The sequence below is a fragment of the Oncorhynchus keta genome, chromosome 3 (genome assembly GCF_023373465.1).
Source record: "Oncorhynchus keta strain PuntledgeMale-10-30-2019 chromosome 3, Oket_V2, whole genome shotgun sequence".
NCBI lineage: Eukaryota > Metazoa > Chordata > Actinopteri > Salmoniformes > Salmonidae > Oncorhynchus > Oncorhynchus keta.
Genome location: NC_068423.1, coordinates 158,433 through 174,925, shown reverse-complemented (window position 1 = coordinate 174,925; position 16,493 = coordinate 158,433). Strand labels below are relative to the sequence as shown.

The 16,493-nt window shown below is 41.5% G+C and overlaps 1 protein-coding gene across 2 annotated transcripts in view; it reads left to right on the top strand.

Moving 5' to 3' along the window:
* Positions 1-16,493, top strand: part of cpn1 (carboxypeptidase N, polypeptide 1) — a 142,186-nt gene that overhangs the window by 115,227 nt on the left and 10,466 nt on the right. Inside the window, exons 6-7 of one of the 2 annotated variants that reach the window (XM_035744491.1) lie at positions 3,764-3,903; positions 6,790-6,889. The exons of the other annotated variant lie outside the window; for it this stretch is intronic. Of the exons in view, the coding sequence (XP_035600384.1) occupies positions 3,764-3,903; positions 6,790-6,889 (240 nt within the window). The remainder of the gene's footprint in view (positions 1-3,763; positions 3,904-6,789; positions 6,890-16,493) is intronic. 2 annotated transcript variants of the gene reach the window in all.

The window sequence follows — 16,493 nt, the reverse complement described above, 5'->3', positions numbered from 1 at the left end:
CCCCCTTGGCGTTTTTCCTATTTTGTTGCATTACAAATTGTAATTTAAATAGATTTTTATTTGGATTTCATGTAATGGACATACACAAAATAGTCCAAATTGGTGAAGTGAAATTAAAATAATAACTTGTTTAAAAAAATAATAAAACAAAATAACGAAAAGTGGTGTGTGTATATGTATTCACCCCCTTTGCTATGAAGCCCCTAAATAATATCTGGTGCAACCAGTTACTTTCAAAAGTCACATAATTAGTTAAATAAAGTCCACCTGTGTGCAATCTAAGTGTCACATGATCTGTCACATGATCTCAGTATATATACACCTGTTCTGAAAGGCCCCAGAGTCTGCAACACCACTAAGCAAGGGGCACCACAAGCACCATGAAGACCAAGGAGCTCTCCAAACAGGGCAGGGACAAAGTTGTGGAGAAGTACAGATCAAGGTTGGGTTATAAAAAACATTCCACGGAGCACCACAAAAAAACCTGCTAAGAGAGGGCCGCCCACCAAAACTCACGGACCAGGCAAGGAGGGCATTAATCAGAGAGGCAACAAAGAGACCAATAATAATCCCGAAGGAGCTGCAAAGCTCCACAGTGGAGATTTGAATATCTGTCCACAGAACCACTTTAAACCCTACACTCCACAGAGCTGGGATTTACAGAAGAGTGGCCAGAAAAACACGTTTGGTGTTCACCAAAATGCACGTGGGAGACTCCCCAAACATATGGAAGAAGGTACTCTGGTCAGATGAGACTAAAATGTAGCTTTTTGGCTGTCAAAGAAAAGGCTATGTCTGGTGCAAACCCAACACCTCTCATCACCCCGAGATGAGCATGGTGGTGGCAGCATTATGCTGTGGGGATGTTTGGCATCGACTGGGACTGGGAAACTGGCCATAATTGAAGGAATGATGATTGGTGCTAAATACAGGGAAATTCTTGAGGGAAATCTGTTTCAGTCTTCCAGAGATTTGAGACTGAGATGGAGGTTCACCTTCCAGCAGGACAATGACTCTAAACATACTGCTAAAGTAACACTCAAGTGATTTAAGGGGAAACATTTAAATGTCTTGGAATGGCCTAGTCAATGCCCAGACCTCAATCCAGTTCAGAATCTGTGGTATGACTAAAAGATTGCTGTACACCAGCGGAACCCATCCAACTTGAAGGAGCTTGAGCAGTTTTGCCTTGAAGTATGGGCAAAAATCCCAGTGCCAAGTTCATAGAGACATACCACAAGAGGCTTGCAGTTGTAATTGCTGCAAAAGGTGTCTCTACAAAATATTAACTTTGGGGCGGTGAATAGTTATGCACTCTCAAGATTTCTATTTTTTTTTATTATTTCTTGTTTGTTTCACAATGAAAAATATTTTGCATCTTCATCGTGGTAGGCATGCTGTGTAAATCAAATGATACAAAAATCAATTTTAATTCCAGGTTGTAAAGGCAAAAAAATAGGAAAAATGCCAAGGGGGTTGAATACTTTCGCAAGCCACTGTATTACATACTGTATTACCGATACAAAACATAACCCAAGGCACAACCAAAACAAACCACAAATGTATCCAATAAGTTTGTTGAGTCACAATCTTGATGTAGTCATTGCGTGCAAGGAATATGGTACCAAATACTAAACTTTTGACAACTTACCACTAGAACTGCCAGGCATCGATTGACCACCCTTCAAGCCAATGAGCAGTCATCCTGACTGCAACGTTCTAACAGTGTAATTAATATATGTCAAATATGCTACAGCAACAATTATCAGTCGGTTGTGTTTATGAAGGCCTTGGGTAACATTAGAATACAATTTGTATTTTATTTCAAATAACACAAAAGCATTTTCATTAGTTTATGTTACTGTAGGCTATATGTAAAAACACATGTTGTATTTGTGGAGTTCCTTTGTTCACTACTTTGAAACAGAAAGCATATGCTTTGGAACATGGTAACAGCTTATTTCTGTAAAGACAAAATAAAATAAAAAATACCCCAACCACCAAGAAGCACGGTCAAAAGACGCGTGGTAAATAGATCAAAACACCAGTAGCCAAAACATCATTAAAAGTGTCAAGTGGCCTTCATAAATAGTGAAACTCTGCACAAAAGCAACAATGACATTATAATGAATGTAAGTGTCAATATGAGAGCAGTGAAAAATAGTCAGCTCATGCTTGTGTGCATCTTCATGCAATGGCTTCATTTGGATTTAATTTCGCTGTTATCCCTTGCCCTAACAGTTGACACAATTTTCATAAAGTTCACTTGCTTGACCCACTTTGACATACCTTTGTTTGGTTGTAGTGTGTAATAGTATCCTGCTTTCTCTAGATTGTGTCCAGTTGTCTTGTCATTATTCAGCACTGTTGTGGAGTCCAACGGCTGTGCAGGTGCTTTATTTTGCATCACTTTATTCATGGTGCCGGCCAGACTTGTTTTCTATACATGAAACTTGTTCTCCAATGACAGTGAAGTGAAGAAATTGTAGTGGACCAGAGTATGCTGATGAGACCGCTTTGATTCGGTGAACTGATATAGGGTACATAACATTTTAAAATTAGGCCTATAATTGGAATGGATCGACACAATAGAATGCCCCGCCCTGTTCTTCGTTCACAACTGGTGATTACATAATTGTGCTTATTTCCCTTCCCCTGCTCATCAACTCACCCATTCTCCCCATCATACTTTACTTAATTTATTTAATCTGTTGTTTTATGTGTGAAATTGGTTTTGATATAGTTTAGGTTTAGTTTTCGATGAAATTGTTAGGGGGACTATCGCACTGCACTTTCAACTGTCAGAAGAAGGAACACAAGCATTTCGCTACACCCGCAATAACAACTGCTAAGTATGTGTATGTGACCAATATTTTTTTTAATTTGAATTAGCGGAGCAGGCACCACTTTTGGAAGAAGGAGGGGCAAACTGGGGAAAACCATTCCAAAGAAATGACATGCCCTCCTAAAACTGGTTATGCCCTCCTAAAACAAGTTCTGCTTGTTTAAAAAAAAAATGTACCTTTATTTAACAAGGCAAGTCAGTTAAGAACACATTCTTATTTTCAATGACGGCCTGGGAACAGTGGGTTAACTGCCTGTTCAGGGGCAGAACATTTAAGTCATTTGAACAACAGATTTGTACCTTGTCAGCTCAGGGGTTTGAACTCACAACCTTCTGGTTACTAGTCCAACAGCTCTAACCACTAGGCTACGCTGCATTAAGATTCAATGGCAGTGTGTTATATAGACTTATTTAGGAAAATTAAAGGATGGAGGGGTGTGTGAGTTAAAAAAATGAAAAAGTGAGAAAAAAAATTATAATCGTGATCAGTCAAAATGACCGGTCAGCAGTTCTAGTGTTAAATACACAATAAATTAGTTTATACAAACATAATATGACTTCTTCAAATGGGACTCGATAAAAGTGCTTTCATTTTTTAAATGGTAAAACAGATGAAAATACCCTCAAATAAAAGCTGACATTCTGTACTGTCGCCTAATATGAAACATTATGTCTCAAATCTGTCGGAGTATGGAGTCAAATTAAACAATTTAGCTTCACTGTTCAAATACATATGGAGGGGAATGTACAGTATAATAGATGGGTGTGGTGTGCATGGTAACATTCATCTTTGATTCATCTCTTTCTAAAGTACCCATTGTTCCCAAATCATTTAAAAAGTATGATGAAAAAAAGAGCATAGAAAAATCTTTGTGTAGATGTGTACCTTCACTTTAAGAGTATTGTGTCTCTCCACAGGAATGCAGGACTTTAACTACCTATACACCAACTGCTTTGAGATCACTCTGGAACTCAGCTGTGACAAGTTCCCCCCGGCATCAGCCCTGTCAAGAGAATGGCTGGGCAACAGAGAGGCCCTGATCTCCTTCCTGGAGCAGGTACTTTCTCTAATCTCTCTCTCCATACCGCACACACGCACACACACACACACACACACACCCTTACTGTAGCACAGTATCAGTAGATTTTGGTTAGGTCAGTAATTTTTGGTGATTTGCTAAACAACGTTCCTGCAGATTTGTTTGTTGTAAAACTATTATTTGATCAACAGTCATGTGCATTATATTGATTCCTGCTGTGTTTCGCTGCTGGCTGCTGTGTGACCGAGCCACTCTCACTTCCTGTCTCTGTGAGAACAGAGGGAGAGATGCATTCAGATTTGTATTTTTATAAAAAATATGTTTACATTTATTTAACTAGGCAAGTCAGAACAATTTCTTATTTACAATGAAACCTACCCTGACCAAACACTCCCCTAACCCGATCACGGCCAGCTGTGATACAGCCCGGGATCAGACCCGGGTCTGTTGTGATGCCTCTAGCACTGCGATGCAGTGCTTTAGACCACTGCGCCACTCGGAAGGCATAAGCACAAGCATATGATCGTTGCGCATTTCAAAATGCAATTGCTGAAAAAACTGTTTTAAAGCAACTACTGATGTTATTGTTAAAGAGAGGAGAGTAACAGCTTTCTGTGGGTATATAATTAATTTCTCAACCCTCAATATCAAGCAAAACCATTTCATAATTGGAGTAGGCTATGTAGTATGGTTTTGTTGCACCCACAGAGGAAATAGTCCCATTTGCAGTGAATACATCAATAAGCCTATGCCTAGTGCTGGAAGGTCTTGGTAGGACATTACTTTTACTGATACCATTTATCAATTACATGGCTATCTAGCAACAAGATCATATTTGGAGTTAGCTCTCTAGTTAAGTGTTTTGAGTTCCCACTTACTCAGGTGGTGAATTAAGTAGTATCGGCCTAGGTCAATTTGCACACAAAAAAATTTAGGCAAATTAATCTGTAAAGATTCCAAAATAAATCTGATAATTCTGGATCCCATTTTAACAGGCTGCACATCAAAATATCAATGCATTCCATGGATATGTTAGATCATGGCTGCCCAACCCTCTTCCTGGAGATCTACTGTCCTGTAGGTTTTCAGTCCAACCCTAATTTAGCATATCTGATTCAGCTAGTTTAGGTCTTGTTGAGCAGCTAATTAGTAGAATCAGGTGTGTTAAATTAGGGTTGGACTGAAAACCCACAGGACAGTAGATCTCCAGGAAGAGGGTTGGGCAGCCCTGTGTTAGATGAAATAGACAACTTTTTTCTTGAATCATACCATCTGTTTCCTTAGCGCTGGAAAAAATTGTCTCGATGCCTGACGCTAATGGAAAGTAACTGTGCATCAAAAAATATATACAGTGCATTCAGAAAGTATTCACACCCCTTTGACTTTTTACACATTTTGTTACGTTGCAGCTTATTCTAAAATTGATGAAATAGTTTTTCCCCCCTCATTAATCTACACACAATACCCCATAATAGCAAAGCAAAAACAAGTTTTTGTAAATTTATAAAAACAAAAAACAGAAATATCACATTTCATAAGTATTCAGACCCTTTACTCAGTACTTCGTTGAAGCACCTTTGGCAGAAATTACAGCCTCAAGTCTTCTTGGGTATGACCTTACAAGCTTGGCACACCTATATTTGGGAAGTTTCTCTCATTCCTCTCTGCAGATCCACTCGGGCTCTGTCAGGTTGGATACGGAGCGTTGCTGCACAGCTATTTTCAGGACTCTCCAGAGATGGTCGATTGGGTTCAAGTCCGGGCTCTGGCTGGGCCGCTCAAGGACATTCAGATATTTATCCCGAAGCCCCTCCTGCGTTGTCTTGGCTGTGTGCTTAGGGTCTTTGTCCTGATGGAAGGTGAACCTTCACCCCAGTTTCAGGTCCTTTCCCTCCATCCTCACTCGTCTCCCAGTCCCTGGCGCTGCGCTGAAAAACATCCCCAGAGCACAATGCTGCCACCACCATGCTTCACCGTAGAAATGGAGGCAGGTTTCCTCCAGACATGACACTTGGCATTCAGGCCAACTCCAAGCGGGCTGTCATGTGACTTTTACTCAGGAGTGGCTTCTGTCTGGCCGCTTTACCATAAAGGCCTGATTGGTGGAGTGCTGCAGAGATGGTTGTCCTTCCGGAAGGTTTGCCCATCGCCACAGAGGAACTATGGAGCTCTATCAGAGTAACCATCAGGTTCTTGGTCACCTCCCTGACCAAGGCCCTTCTCCCCCGATTGCTCAGCTTGGCCAGGCGGCCAGCTCTAGGAAGAGTCTTGGTGGTTCCAAACTTCTTCCAATTAAGAATGATGGAGGCCACTGTGTCCTTGGGACCTTCAATGCTGCAGACATTTTTTGGTACCTTTCCCCAGATCTGTGCCTCGACACAATCCTTTCTCAGAGCTCTATGGACAATTCCTTCCACCTCATTGGCTTGGTTTTTGCTCTGACATGCATTGTCACTTGTGGGACCTCATATAGAGGTGTGCCATTCCAAATCATGTCCAATCAATTGAATTTACCACAGCTGGACTCCAATCAAATTGTAGAAACATCTCAAGGATGATCAATGGAAACAGGACGCACTTGAGCTCAATTTCGAGTCTCATACCAAAGGGTCTGAATACTTATGTAAATAAGGTATTTCTGTTTTTTAAGTTTAATACATTTGCAAAAAATGTGTAATTATTGGCTATTGTGTGTAGATTAAAATTAGATTTCATCCTTTTTAGAATAAGGCTGTAACGTTACAAAATGTGGAAAAATGGAAGGGGTCTGAATACTTTTCGAATGCACTGTATGTCGATGTATTCCATATCGCCCAGCTCTAAGGTGTAGTATTATAAAAGCAAAGGATTGTTTTCTTGCTCTTTTGGGGGGGGTTCAGTAAACTTTCCTTCCGCCCTCTCCAGGTGCATCATGGGATCAAAGGAATGGTGTATGATAACAACAACAACCCAATCGGCAACGCAGAGATTTCAGTAGCTGGTATCAACCACGATGTGACCACTGGTAAGAGGGGCAGAGAAACCATTTTACATGTTTTTCTCACAAAAACACGTACAACCAGCTAAAAACCCTGAGCAATGCCAAAGTTTTTTAGGCTTACTAATAGGTACGTCTGCACAGATCTTAGTCAACTACAGATATAATTTCGATTTATTTAACAATAGAATACAACACACTTTGAATAAATTGGGGACAATAATCTTTGGTGACATTAGTTAATACATAATATTAGTCTATAAGCTTTGAACTGGGTGTTTATTCTTTATGATAACCTTAAATAGTCTTTGTGTTTCATGAGATTGTAGTGTTTCAATACGTATTCTATAAGTAACATATACCATTTACTAGCATCACATTTCAGATACATACCACTAGTTGCAAAGGAATAGAAATTCATGTGATTAAAAAAATACTTAGAATGCTGCGCAACGCTGCTAATTCGTTTTTTTTAGAAGCAAATTAGCATTCAGCAACTATATGTCCCGTCTGTTGTTGTGTGTACAACTTCCTGAATTAGGATTGGTTCTCATTCAGAAGGTAGACAACAAAAGCAAAAACGTCAGCAATACAAATCTTCTTCCTTGTATCTGATAATATTATGATAAGGTAAGAAGCAGTAGTTAGCCATTTTTTAGCCATTTTTGGCATTTCGCAGGAGTGTCCTTCAAAAAAAAAAACTAAAATGTTACATGTAGGTCCTTCAAACTGAGACTCAGTGAGTATGGTTACATGCACACAATAATGCGATTATTGTGAATATAATAGTTCTATGAAAACATTTACAGGCTCTGCAAGAAGAAAGATTTCCCTAATAATCTTGTTTACATGAACACATCTGAAATCAGGCTAACTGATTGCACTCTGATCAATGCAGAAAATTGCCAATAAAAATAAACGTTATCCAACTGCAACCATGGTATTTTTGGGAAGAATATTTGATTCTGAGTTCGGACATGTGAAAACTACTTCTAAGATGCATACATTCAGTTGTTCCGAACTCACTTTACTCTCACTAAAGAGGGATGGTGCTAGCACATGCGCAGATCAAATACAATGTGGGAATGCAGATTAAGGTGTTTACATGTCCTAATAATTTGAAAGATTAATCAGAAAACCAGGTGTTTTAATCAGCGTATGCTTAATTTGATTTCAACCTTACGCCGATTAACATAAGCAGAGCAAGGTGTTTAACGGTGACTAACCCCATTCCGCACAAATTTGCGCAACCACAGCATTCAAATGAGTCTGCAATGAAAACTAATGGGACTGTAGTGACTGTGTTGGCATCAAAATCCGGGGTGTGAACAAAGTTTCGATTCAGCGTTAATTGACATGGTAATGCATAAATAGTTTTTGAGAAAAGGTGTAAAAACGGACCCCTCTGACACGGTACGTTACATTGTGGCGTGTCACGGCTAATTTTGTTCCTCCTTCCACCAGGGGTAGCCCTTCTCTCGCATGGCTAATATTAAACTAATATTTCATTAGTAGGGTGCTAACTGCAATCTGGTCATCAATAACACAAACAATGAATCAATCAATCATGAATTGCACAAGACTGTGATGTGCATAATCTTAAAAGGAATACAACTGTGCCAACCTCTGATCTGCATTTACACAAGCAAATCTGCTGACAGAGCTTTAGTTTTTTTTCGCTCTCACCTTTGCTATGTTAATGTTTTGAATACCTTTGCTGTGCCAACCTATTCATGAGTGCTGTGTGTTCAATAACTTAAGTGTGAAATCTCATGTGTGCAATAACGCATGTCCTAAATTCTCACGTGTGCTATCTATTAAACTCATTTTCACATGACATGCTCTAATCCAAAATGAGATGCGACATTCCTGCATGCCTCTTTTTCTGTTCAAGTGAAGAAAATGACCGGGGACTCCCTAAAAGACCAAAGTGCACAGCCAGTTCAGTGAGCCTTTACATCATGTCACCAAACTGCTATAGTTATGAACTATTAAATGTTTTTGGACCATTGGCTTCCCTGTAAACAGGCACTGACAGGAGGCGCGACGAGAACGCTGATCCAATGCCTCCCAAAAAAACGTATTGTAATAAAACAACTGATTGGAATAAATCTATTGGAATAACTGATTGGGAAAAAAAGCTGATTGGAATAAATCTATTGGAATAACTGATTGGAATAAAACAGCTGATTGGAATAAAAGCATCAAGGTGAATAAAAACATATTGGTTGTACAATTTTTTTTTTTACAAAAATAGTTACTAAATGTTCCGTGGATGACAGTGTGGGGGGACAGGGGGGCACTTCTTTCTACAGCTCCTTGCTGAGGCTGAACTTGGGACAGTACCAGACATCCTCTGGCACCACCTCCAAATCCAGGCACTGGAGATGGAACCAGAGCAGGGAGTACTCACACTACACCCACTTGTTAATGGCTCGATGTTGCGGCAGATGGCGCAGTGCCCCCCAGCGAGGTCTGCTACCTGCACCTCAGCCATGCATTTCTTGTTCTCCTCTCTCTTCCTTTGCAACTCCTGCTTCTTCCTCTGCAGATCCTCCCTCTTCCTGTGCAGGTCCTCCTGCCTCCTCTGATTTGCATCCTCCTTGTCCTTCTCCTGGTCCTGCTTGATGAGCATTTCATTGAAGTCGTCAGCGGTGATGACCCAAGCTGGCAGAGGAAGTCTGCTCTTCACGGCCGGCTGCTGCTGAATAAACTTGTTTGCCAAGATGGGAGGCATCAGTACGTTTGCCAGCCTCATTGAGACAACACTTGCAGCCACCAGGTGGTTGGTTGGGGTGACCTGCTTGCAGGTGGGACAGCACACAGGGGATGGGGTTGATGCTGCTGGAATTGCAGTGTTCACTGCTGTAGGAGCCACCAGGGTCGCTGCTGTGGGGGCCACTGCGATCCTCACTATCTGGGTGTGGTCATAGGCGTTCCGGTTCAGGGGGGAAATCCCGGTCTTCCTGAACCCACCCTTGATGTTTTCACTGCTCTCCGCCTTGGGGTAGGCCTGGTGCAGCATGGCAGAACAGTGTTTCTTGCCGATGGCAACATCCCCCCGCACCAGGCTCAGGCGTGCTGCGTTGGTGGTGAAAACCGACTTCAGGGGGCCAAAGACACTGATGTCCAGTGGCTACTGCATCACATGGGTGATGGCAGCAACACCACCTCCACCGTGTTCTCCCGGTAGAACCTGACCACATCCCTGGATGCATGCGTCTCATGCTGATCCATTATGAGGAGAAGGGGCCTCTCAGCAGGGGCATGCTTCACAAAGAAGGCCAGCCATTTCATAAAGAGCTCACTGTCCTTATAGCCCTTGGGTGGGTAAGACTCCATAAATGGCATTCTTGGGACCCCCAGGTAGTAGGCAGCACTCGGGAGGCAGTGGGGGAAGATGATAAATGATAAAGATGATAAACCCGCTGCACTCACACAAGCATGCACAGTGATGTGCTCCCTGGTGGTGTTCTGTTGCTGATAAATATGCTTTCTGCCCTTCTACACTCCCTGGACTTGGGCTTCTCCCCGAAATACGTTTCATCACAGTTAAAGATGAGGTAGGGCTTTATTTTAAACGCTTACTTATTGAAGATAGGCTCGTAAATATTGAAGAAGCCCTCAATTGCCTCATGAGTTGCCCCATGCACCCTGACCCGTTCCAAGGTGTCTGGGATCCTGCTGGACAGTTCAGGGTAGCGAGTCATGAATCTCGACCACCAGTTGTCACTAAGACCCCACTTTCCTGTCAAAATAAAATGTTTTTTTTGTGTGTGTGTGTTCATGCAACGTAATTTATTAACATAGTTCCAAGGAAACGGACTCACAAATGTGGATAACATTTCCATGTAATCCAACATAATGGTGTTGCATATGTCATTGAAAGAGCAGGTGTTCATAACTTTTTGTACACTCAGTGAATAAGTTAGCATGGAGTGAGGACAGTGGTGAGTTGGTGTTACAACTGTTGTTAGTTATTTATTTTTTTATGTTAATATTGTTTATTAACTGTATTTATTTATTTATCAAGACATAATCAAAGGTGAGTGTAAGTGAATTACTTGTGAGTTCATCAATACAGTGGTTAATTCAATCATGGTACATTTTTTGCTTCATTACTGCGAGCCACCATGACTCTCAAACGCCGCGACAGACGCAGTTTACTTGTGAAGCTAACTTTAGCACAGCCCTAAACACCTCATGAAATTCGACACAAACCTTCAAACAGGTATGTAATGAGATATTATATAAACTCTTTATAGTGTTTTATTCACATTTTAGAGTTGATAAGTTGGACAAATCGGGTGAAAAAAGCAGTTTCCCTTCGCAACATTTCTCCCCCTTTCACTATCACTTCGCTACTATCACTCAGTAGCCTTTTTAAAAAAGACCTGGCGAAGCTCCATTACCTACTTAAATCATGCAGAAATGGGCAGCGTGGCGGTCTCGTCTTTGATTTTGTTGGAAAGGTGAGAAATTGTGCTTTACAATGGTGTTTACATTTACATTACATTTAAGTCATTTAGCAGACGCTCTTATCCAGAGCGACTTACAAATTGGTGCATACATCTTATGACATCCAGTGGAACAGCCACTTTACAATAGTGCATCTAAATCTTTTTAGGGGGGGGGGGGTGAGAAGGATTACTTATCCTATCCTAGGTATTCCTTAAAGAGGTGGGGTTTCAGGTGTCTCCGGAAGGTGGTGATTGACTCCGCTGTCCTGGCGTCGTGAGGGAGTTTGTTCCACCATTGGGGGGCCAGAGCAGCGAACAGTTTTGACTGGGCTGAGCGGGAACTGTACTTCCTCAGTGGTAGGGAGGCGAGCAGGCCAGAGGTGGGTGAACGCAGTGCCCTTGTTTGGGTGTAGGGCCTGATCAGAGCCTGGAGGTACTGAGGTGCCGTTCCCCTCACAGCTCCGTAGGCAAGCACCATGGTCTTGTAGCGGATGCGAGCTTCAACTGGAAGCCAGTGGAGAGAGCGGAGGAGCGGGGTGACGTGAGCGGGGTGACGGTGTTCATATTACAATTGACCTGGAAGTATTACGTTTTTTTGGGCGCTAAATAAGGTCAATTGTACGGAACTGGGCGATGTACAAAAGTGCGCTAGTTACCATAACATGACTATTGCATAATCTTCCTACTGCCAAAATCAGTTTAATATTGAATTATTACTGTGCACGTAAACGTTAAACGTTGTCATTGATATGACATTTCCACCAGCAGCAGAATGAACGACATAAACGCCATGAAAGGGACACGTCAATTTCACTTTGTATTCTCATTTTGTCTCCTCACAGCTGACATCTTTAGGCAACATTCAGGACTTTCGGCAACATTCCCATTAAGTCCCTTTTAGGGTTTCGGAGAATGTTCTAGATCATTACCTCGGGACCATAAGAGGACGTTCCCAGTTTGGGCGCAGTATAAGAATATAATAAGGTATTTAGATGTCCATATTAGGTCAGTGGTTCCAAACCTTTTTTGAACCGTAGCACTCTTTGATGGGATAGAAAATTCTGCTGCACACTTACAATTTCCAATATGATTTAATTTATTTAGTGTTCATTTTTGGTATTTTATTAATATCCCCATTAGCTATTGCAAAACATGAAACATTACATAAAACAGAACATTAATAAACAAGAACAGCTCAAGGACAGAACTACATACATTTTAAACAAGAACATTTGAACTAAAAGGTTATCAATACTGAGAGAGAAAAAGACAGGAGAGACTTATTATTCTAGGCCTTCATTTATCATTTACATTTTCATATTACATTTGCATTCAGTAGCATTTATCAGTACATACACACAAAATATGTAGGTCAAATAAGGGAGAGGCTTTGTGCTGTGAGGTGTTGCTTTATCTGTCTTTTTAAGCCAGGTTTGCTGTTCACTTGAGCAATATGAGATGGAAGGGTTGTTCCATGCAATCATGGCTCTATATAATGCTGAATGTTTCCTTGAATTCGTTCTGGATTTGGGGACCGTGAAAAGACCCCTGGTGACATGTCTGGTTGGGTAAGTGTGCGTTAGTGCTGTGTTGACTTTGCAAACAATTTAGAATTTTCAACACATTGTTTCTTATAAAAACAAGAAGCTATGCAGTCAGTCTCTCCTGAACTTTTAACCAAGAGAGACTGGCATACATAGTATTGATATTAGCCCTCCAATTACAGTGAAGAGCAAGACTCTGTTCTGGGCCAGCTGAAGTTTTTCTCGGTTCTTCTTTGCAGTATCTGACCATATGACTGGGCAATAATCAAGATAAGATAAAACTAGAGCCTGCTTTCAGGTTCTTTATCACAGAAAGAACTCTCCCCAACTTTACAATCATTGAATCAATATGTTGTTTCACCATGACAGTTTACAATCCAAGGTAACACCAAGTAATTTAGTCTCCTCAATTATCTCAACAGCCACATTACTCATTATCAGATTAATTTGAGGTAGAATTTAGGGAATGATTTGTACAATGCGTTTAGTTTTAGAGATGTTCAGGACTAGTTCATTACTGGCCACCCATTCTAAAACTGACTGCATCTCTTTGTTTAGGGTTGCAGAGATGTCACTAGCTGTGGTTGCTGATGTGTATAATAATGAATCATCAGCGTACATACTGGTAGATCATTAGTTAAAATAGACCAAGAGAGCTCCCCTGCGGTACACCAAACATTACATGTTTAACATTAGAGAAGCTTCCATTAAAGAAAACCCGATGTGCTCAATTAGATCGACAGATTTGACTCGATATGGCAGAGGTTAAAAACGCCATAACACATATGTTTATTTCAAACACAGGTTATGGTCAATAATATCAAAGGCTGCACTGAAATCTAACAATACAGAGTCCACAATTTCTTTCACAACCAATCATCAGTCATTTGTGTCAGTGCAGTACATGTGTGAAGTGCCCTTCTCTATAAGCATGCTAAAAGTATGTTGTTAATTTGATTACAGAGAATTACCATTGTATCTGGTCAAACAAATTTTTTCTAAAAGTTTTCAAAAAGTCTGCAGTAAGCAAAGGCTGCTTTATCGTTCTTGAGTAGCGGGAGGACAACATTTTTTCTCCAGACTCAGATTAAACATAAAACAAATAGGAGTGGCAATATCGTCCTCCACCATCCTCAGTAGCTTTCCATCTAAATTGTCAATACTAGGTGAAGACATCTGATTCAATGAAAGATGGAGTTGAATTAGTCTTTCTGACCAAAATGTCATTTAAGGTATTCTAAAGCTTTTTTCCATCATACTTCATTTAAACTGCCTATTTCTCAGGCCCAGAAGCTAGAATATGCATATAATTCAGATTAGTCAGATTAGGATAGGAAACACTCTAAAGTTTCCAAAACTGTCAAGATATCGTCTGTGAGAATAACAGAACTGATATTGCAGGAACAAACCTGAGGAAAATCCAACCCGGTAGTGCTGTTTTTCCTGAAAGCTCTCTGTTCCATTGCCTGCCTTCGCTCCATTTAAAGGGATATCAACCGGATTCCCCATGGTTTGAACAGTCTTTAGACATAGTTTCAGGCTTTTATTTTGAAAAAATGAGCGAGAAAGATCACATTGCGTCAGTGGATGGCTGGGTGCCAGCAGTCTTTTGCATGCGCAACAGCTTGGAGCAGACATTTCTTTCTCTCTCCTATTGAAGAAGCAACAGTCCCGGTTGAAAAATGTTGCGATTATATATCGTAAAAACATTACATTACATTTACATTTAAGTCATTTAGCAGACGCTCTTATCCAGAGCGACTTACAAATTGGTGCATTCACCTTATGACATCCAGTGGAACAGTCACTTTACAATAGTGCATCTAAATCTTACAGGGGGTGAGAAGGATTACTTATCCTATCCTAGGTATTCCTTAAAGAGGTGGGGTTTCAGGTGTCTCCGGAAGGTGGTGATTGACTCCGCTGTCCTGGCGTCGTGAGGGAGTTTGTTCCACCATTGGGGGGCCAGAGCAGCGAACAGTTTTGACTGGGCTGAGCGGGAACTGTACTTCCTCAGTGGTAGGGAGGCGAGCAGGCCAGAGGTGGATGAACGCAGTGCCCTTGTTTGGGTGTAGGGCCTGATCAGAGCCTGGAGGTACTGAGGTGCCGTTCCCCTCACAGCTCCGTAGGCAAGCACCATGGTCTTGTAGCGGATGCGAGCTTCAACTGGAAGCCAGTGGAGAGAGCGGAGGAGCGGGGTGACGTGAGAGAACTTGGGAAGGTTGAACACCAGACGGGCTGCGGCGTTCTGGATGAGTTGTAGGGGTTTAATGGCACAGGCAGGGAGCCCAGCCAACAGCGAGTTGCAGTAGTCCAGAAGGGAGATGACAAGTGCCTGGATTAGGACCTGCGCCGCTTCCTGTGTGAGGCAGGGTCGTACTCTGCGGATATTGTAGAGCATGAACCTACAGGAACGGGCCACCGCCTTGATGTTAGTTGAGAACGACAGGGTGTTGTCCAGGATCACGCCAAGGTTCTTAGCGCTCTGGGAGGAGGACACAGTGGAGTTGTCAACCGTGATGGCGAGATCATGGAACGGGCAGTCCTTCCCCGGGAGGAAGAGCAGCTCCGTTTTGCCGAGGTTCAGCTTGAGGTGGTGATCCGTCATCCACACTGATATGTCTGCCAGACATGCAGAGATGCGATTCGCCACCTGGTCATCAGAAGGGGGAAAGGAGAAGATGAATTGTGTGTCGTCTGCATAGCAATGATAGGAGAGACCATGTGAGGTTATGACAGAGCCAAGAGACTTGGTGTATAGCGAGAATAGGAGAGGGCCTAGAAAAAAACAAGAAAAAAAACAACATGAGGATTGATTATAAATTGATTATAAAAAATGTTTGACATGTTTCTATGAACTTTACGGATACTATTTGACATTTTCTTCTGCAATGTCGTGACCGCTCGAGCCTGTGGATTTCTGAACTTAACGCGCCAACCAAATGGAGGTATTTTGGATATAAAATAATCTTTATGGAACAAAAAATGTATTGTGTAACTGGGAGTCTCGTGAGTGCAAACATCCGAAGATCATCCAAGGTAAGCGATTTAATTGATTGCTTTTCTGACTTTCGTGACCAATCTACTTGGCTGCTAGCTGTTTGTAATATTTTGTCTACTGAGAGAGATGTCCTTACATAAACTCTTGGTATGCTTTCCCCAAAAAGCTTTATTGAAATCTGAGATGCCAGGTGGATTAACAACAAGCTAAACTGTGTTTTGCTATATTGCACTTGTGATTTCATGAAAATTAAATATTTTTAGTAATATAATGGAATTTGGCACTCTGCAATTCAGCGGATGTTGACGAAAAAGATCCCGCTAACGGGATGGGTGCATCAAGAAGTTAACAGTTGAAACAGTCAGTTTCTGAATAGTTGCATTCTTATGAATAAACGATTTAATAAATGTGTCACGTCTGCTCCCGCTCCCCCTCTCTGGCTCCAGGCTGCTCATCATTACGCACATCTGTCACCATCGTTATGCGCACTAGCGCTTCATTGGACTCACCTGGACTCCATCACATCATTGATTGCCTTCCCTATATTTGTCACTTCCCGAGTTTCATCCCTGTGTCTGCATTGATGTTTTTTGCTTCTCTTGTATATCCTCTCCTGTGGTAGAGAA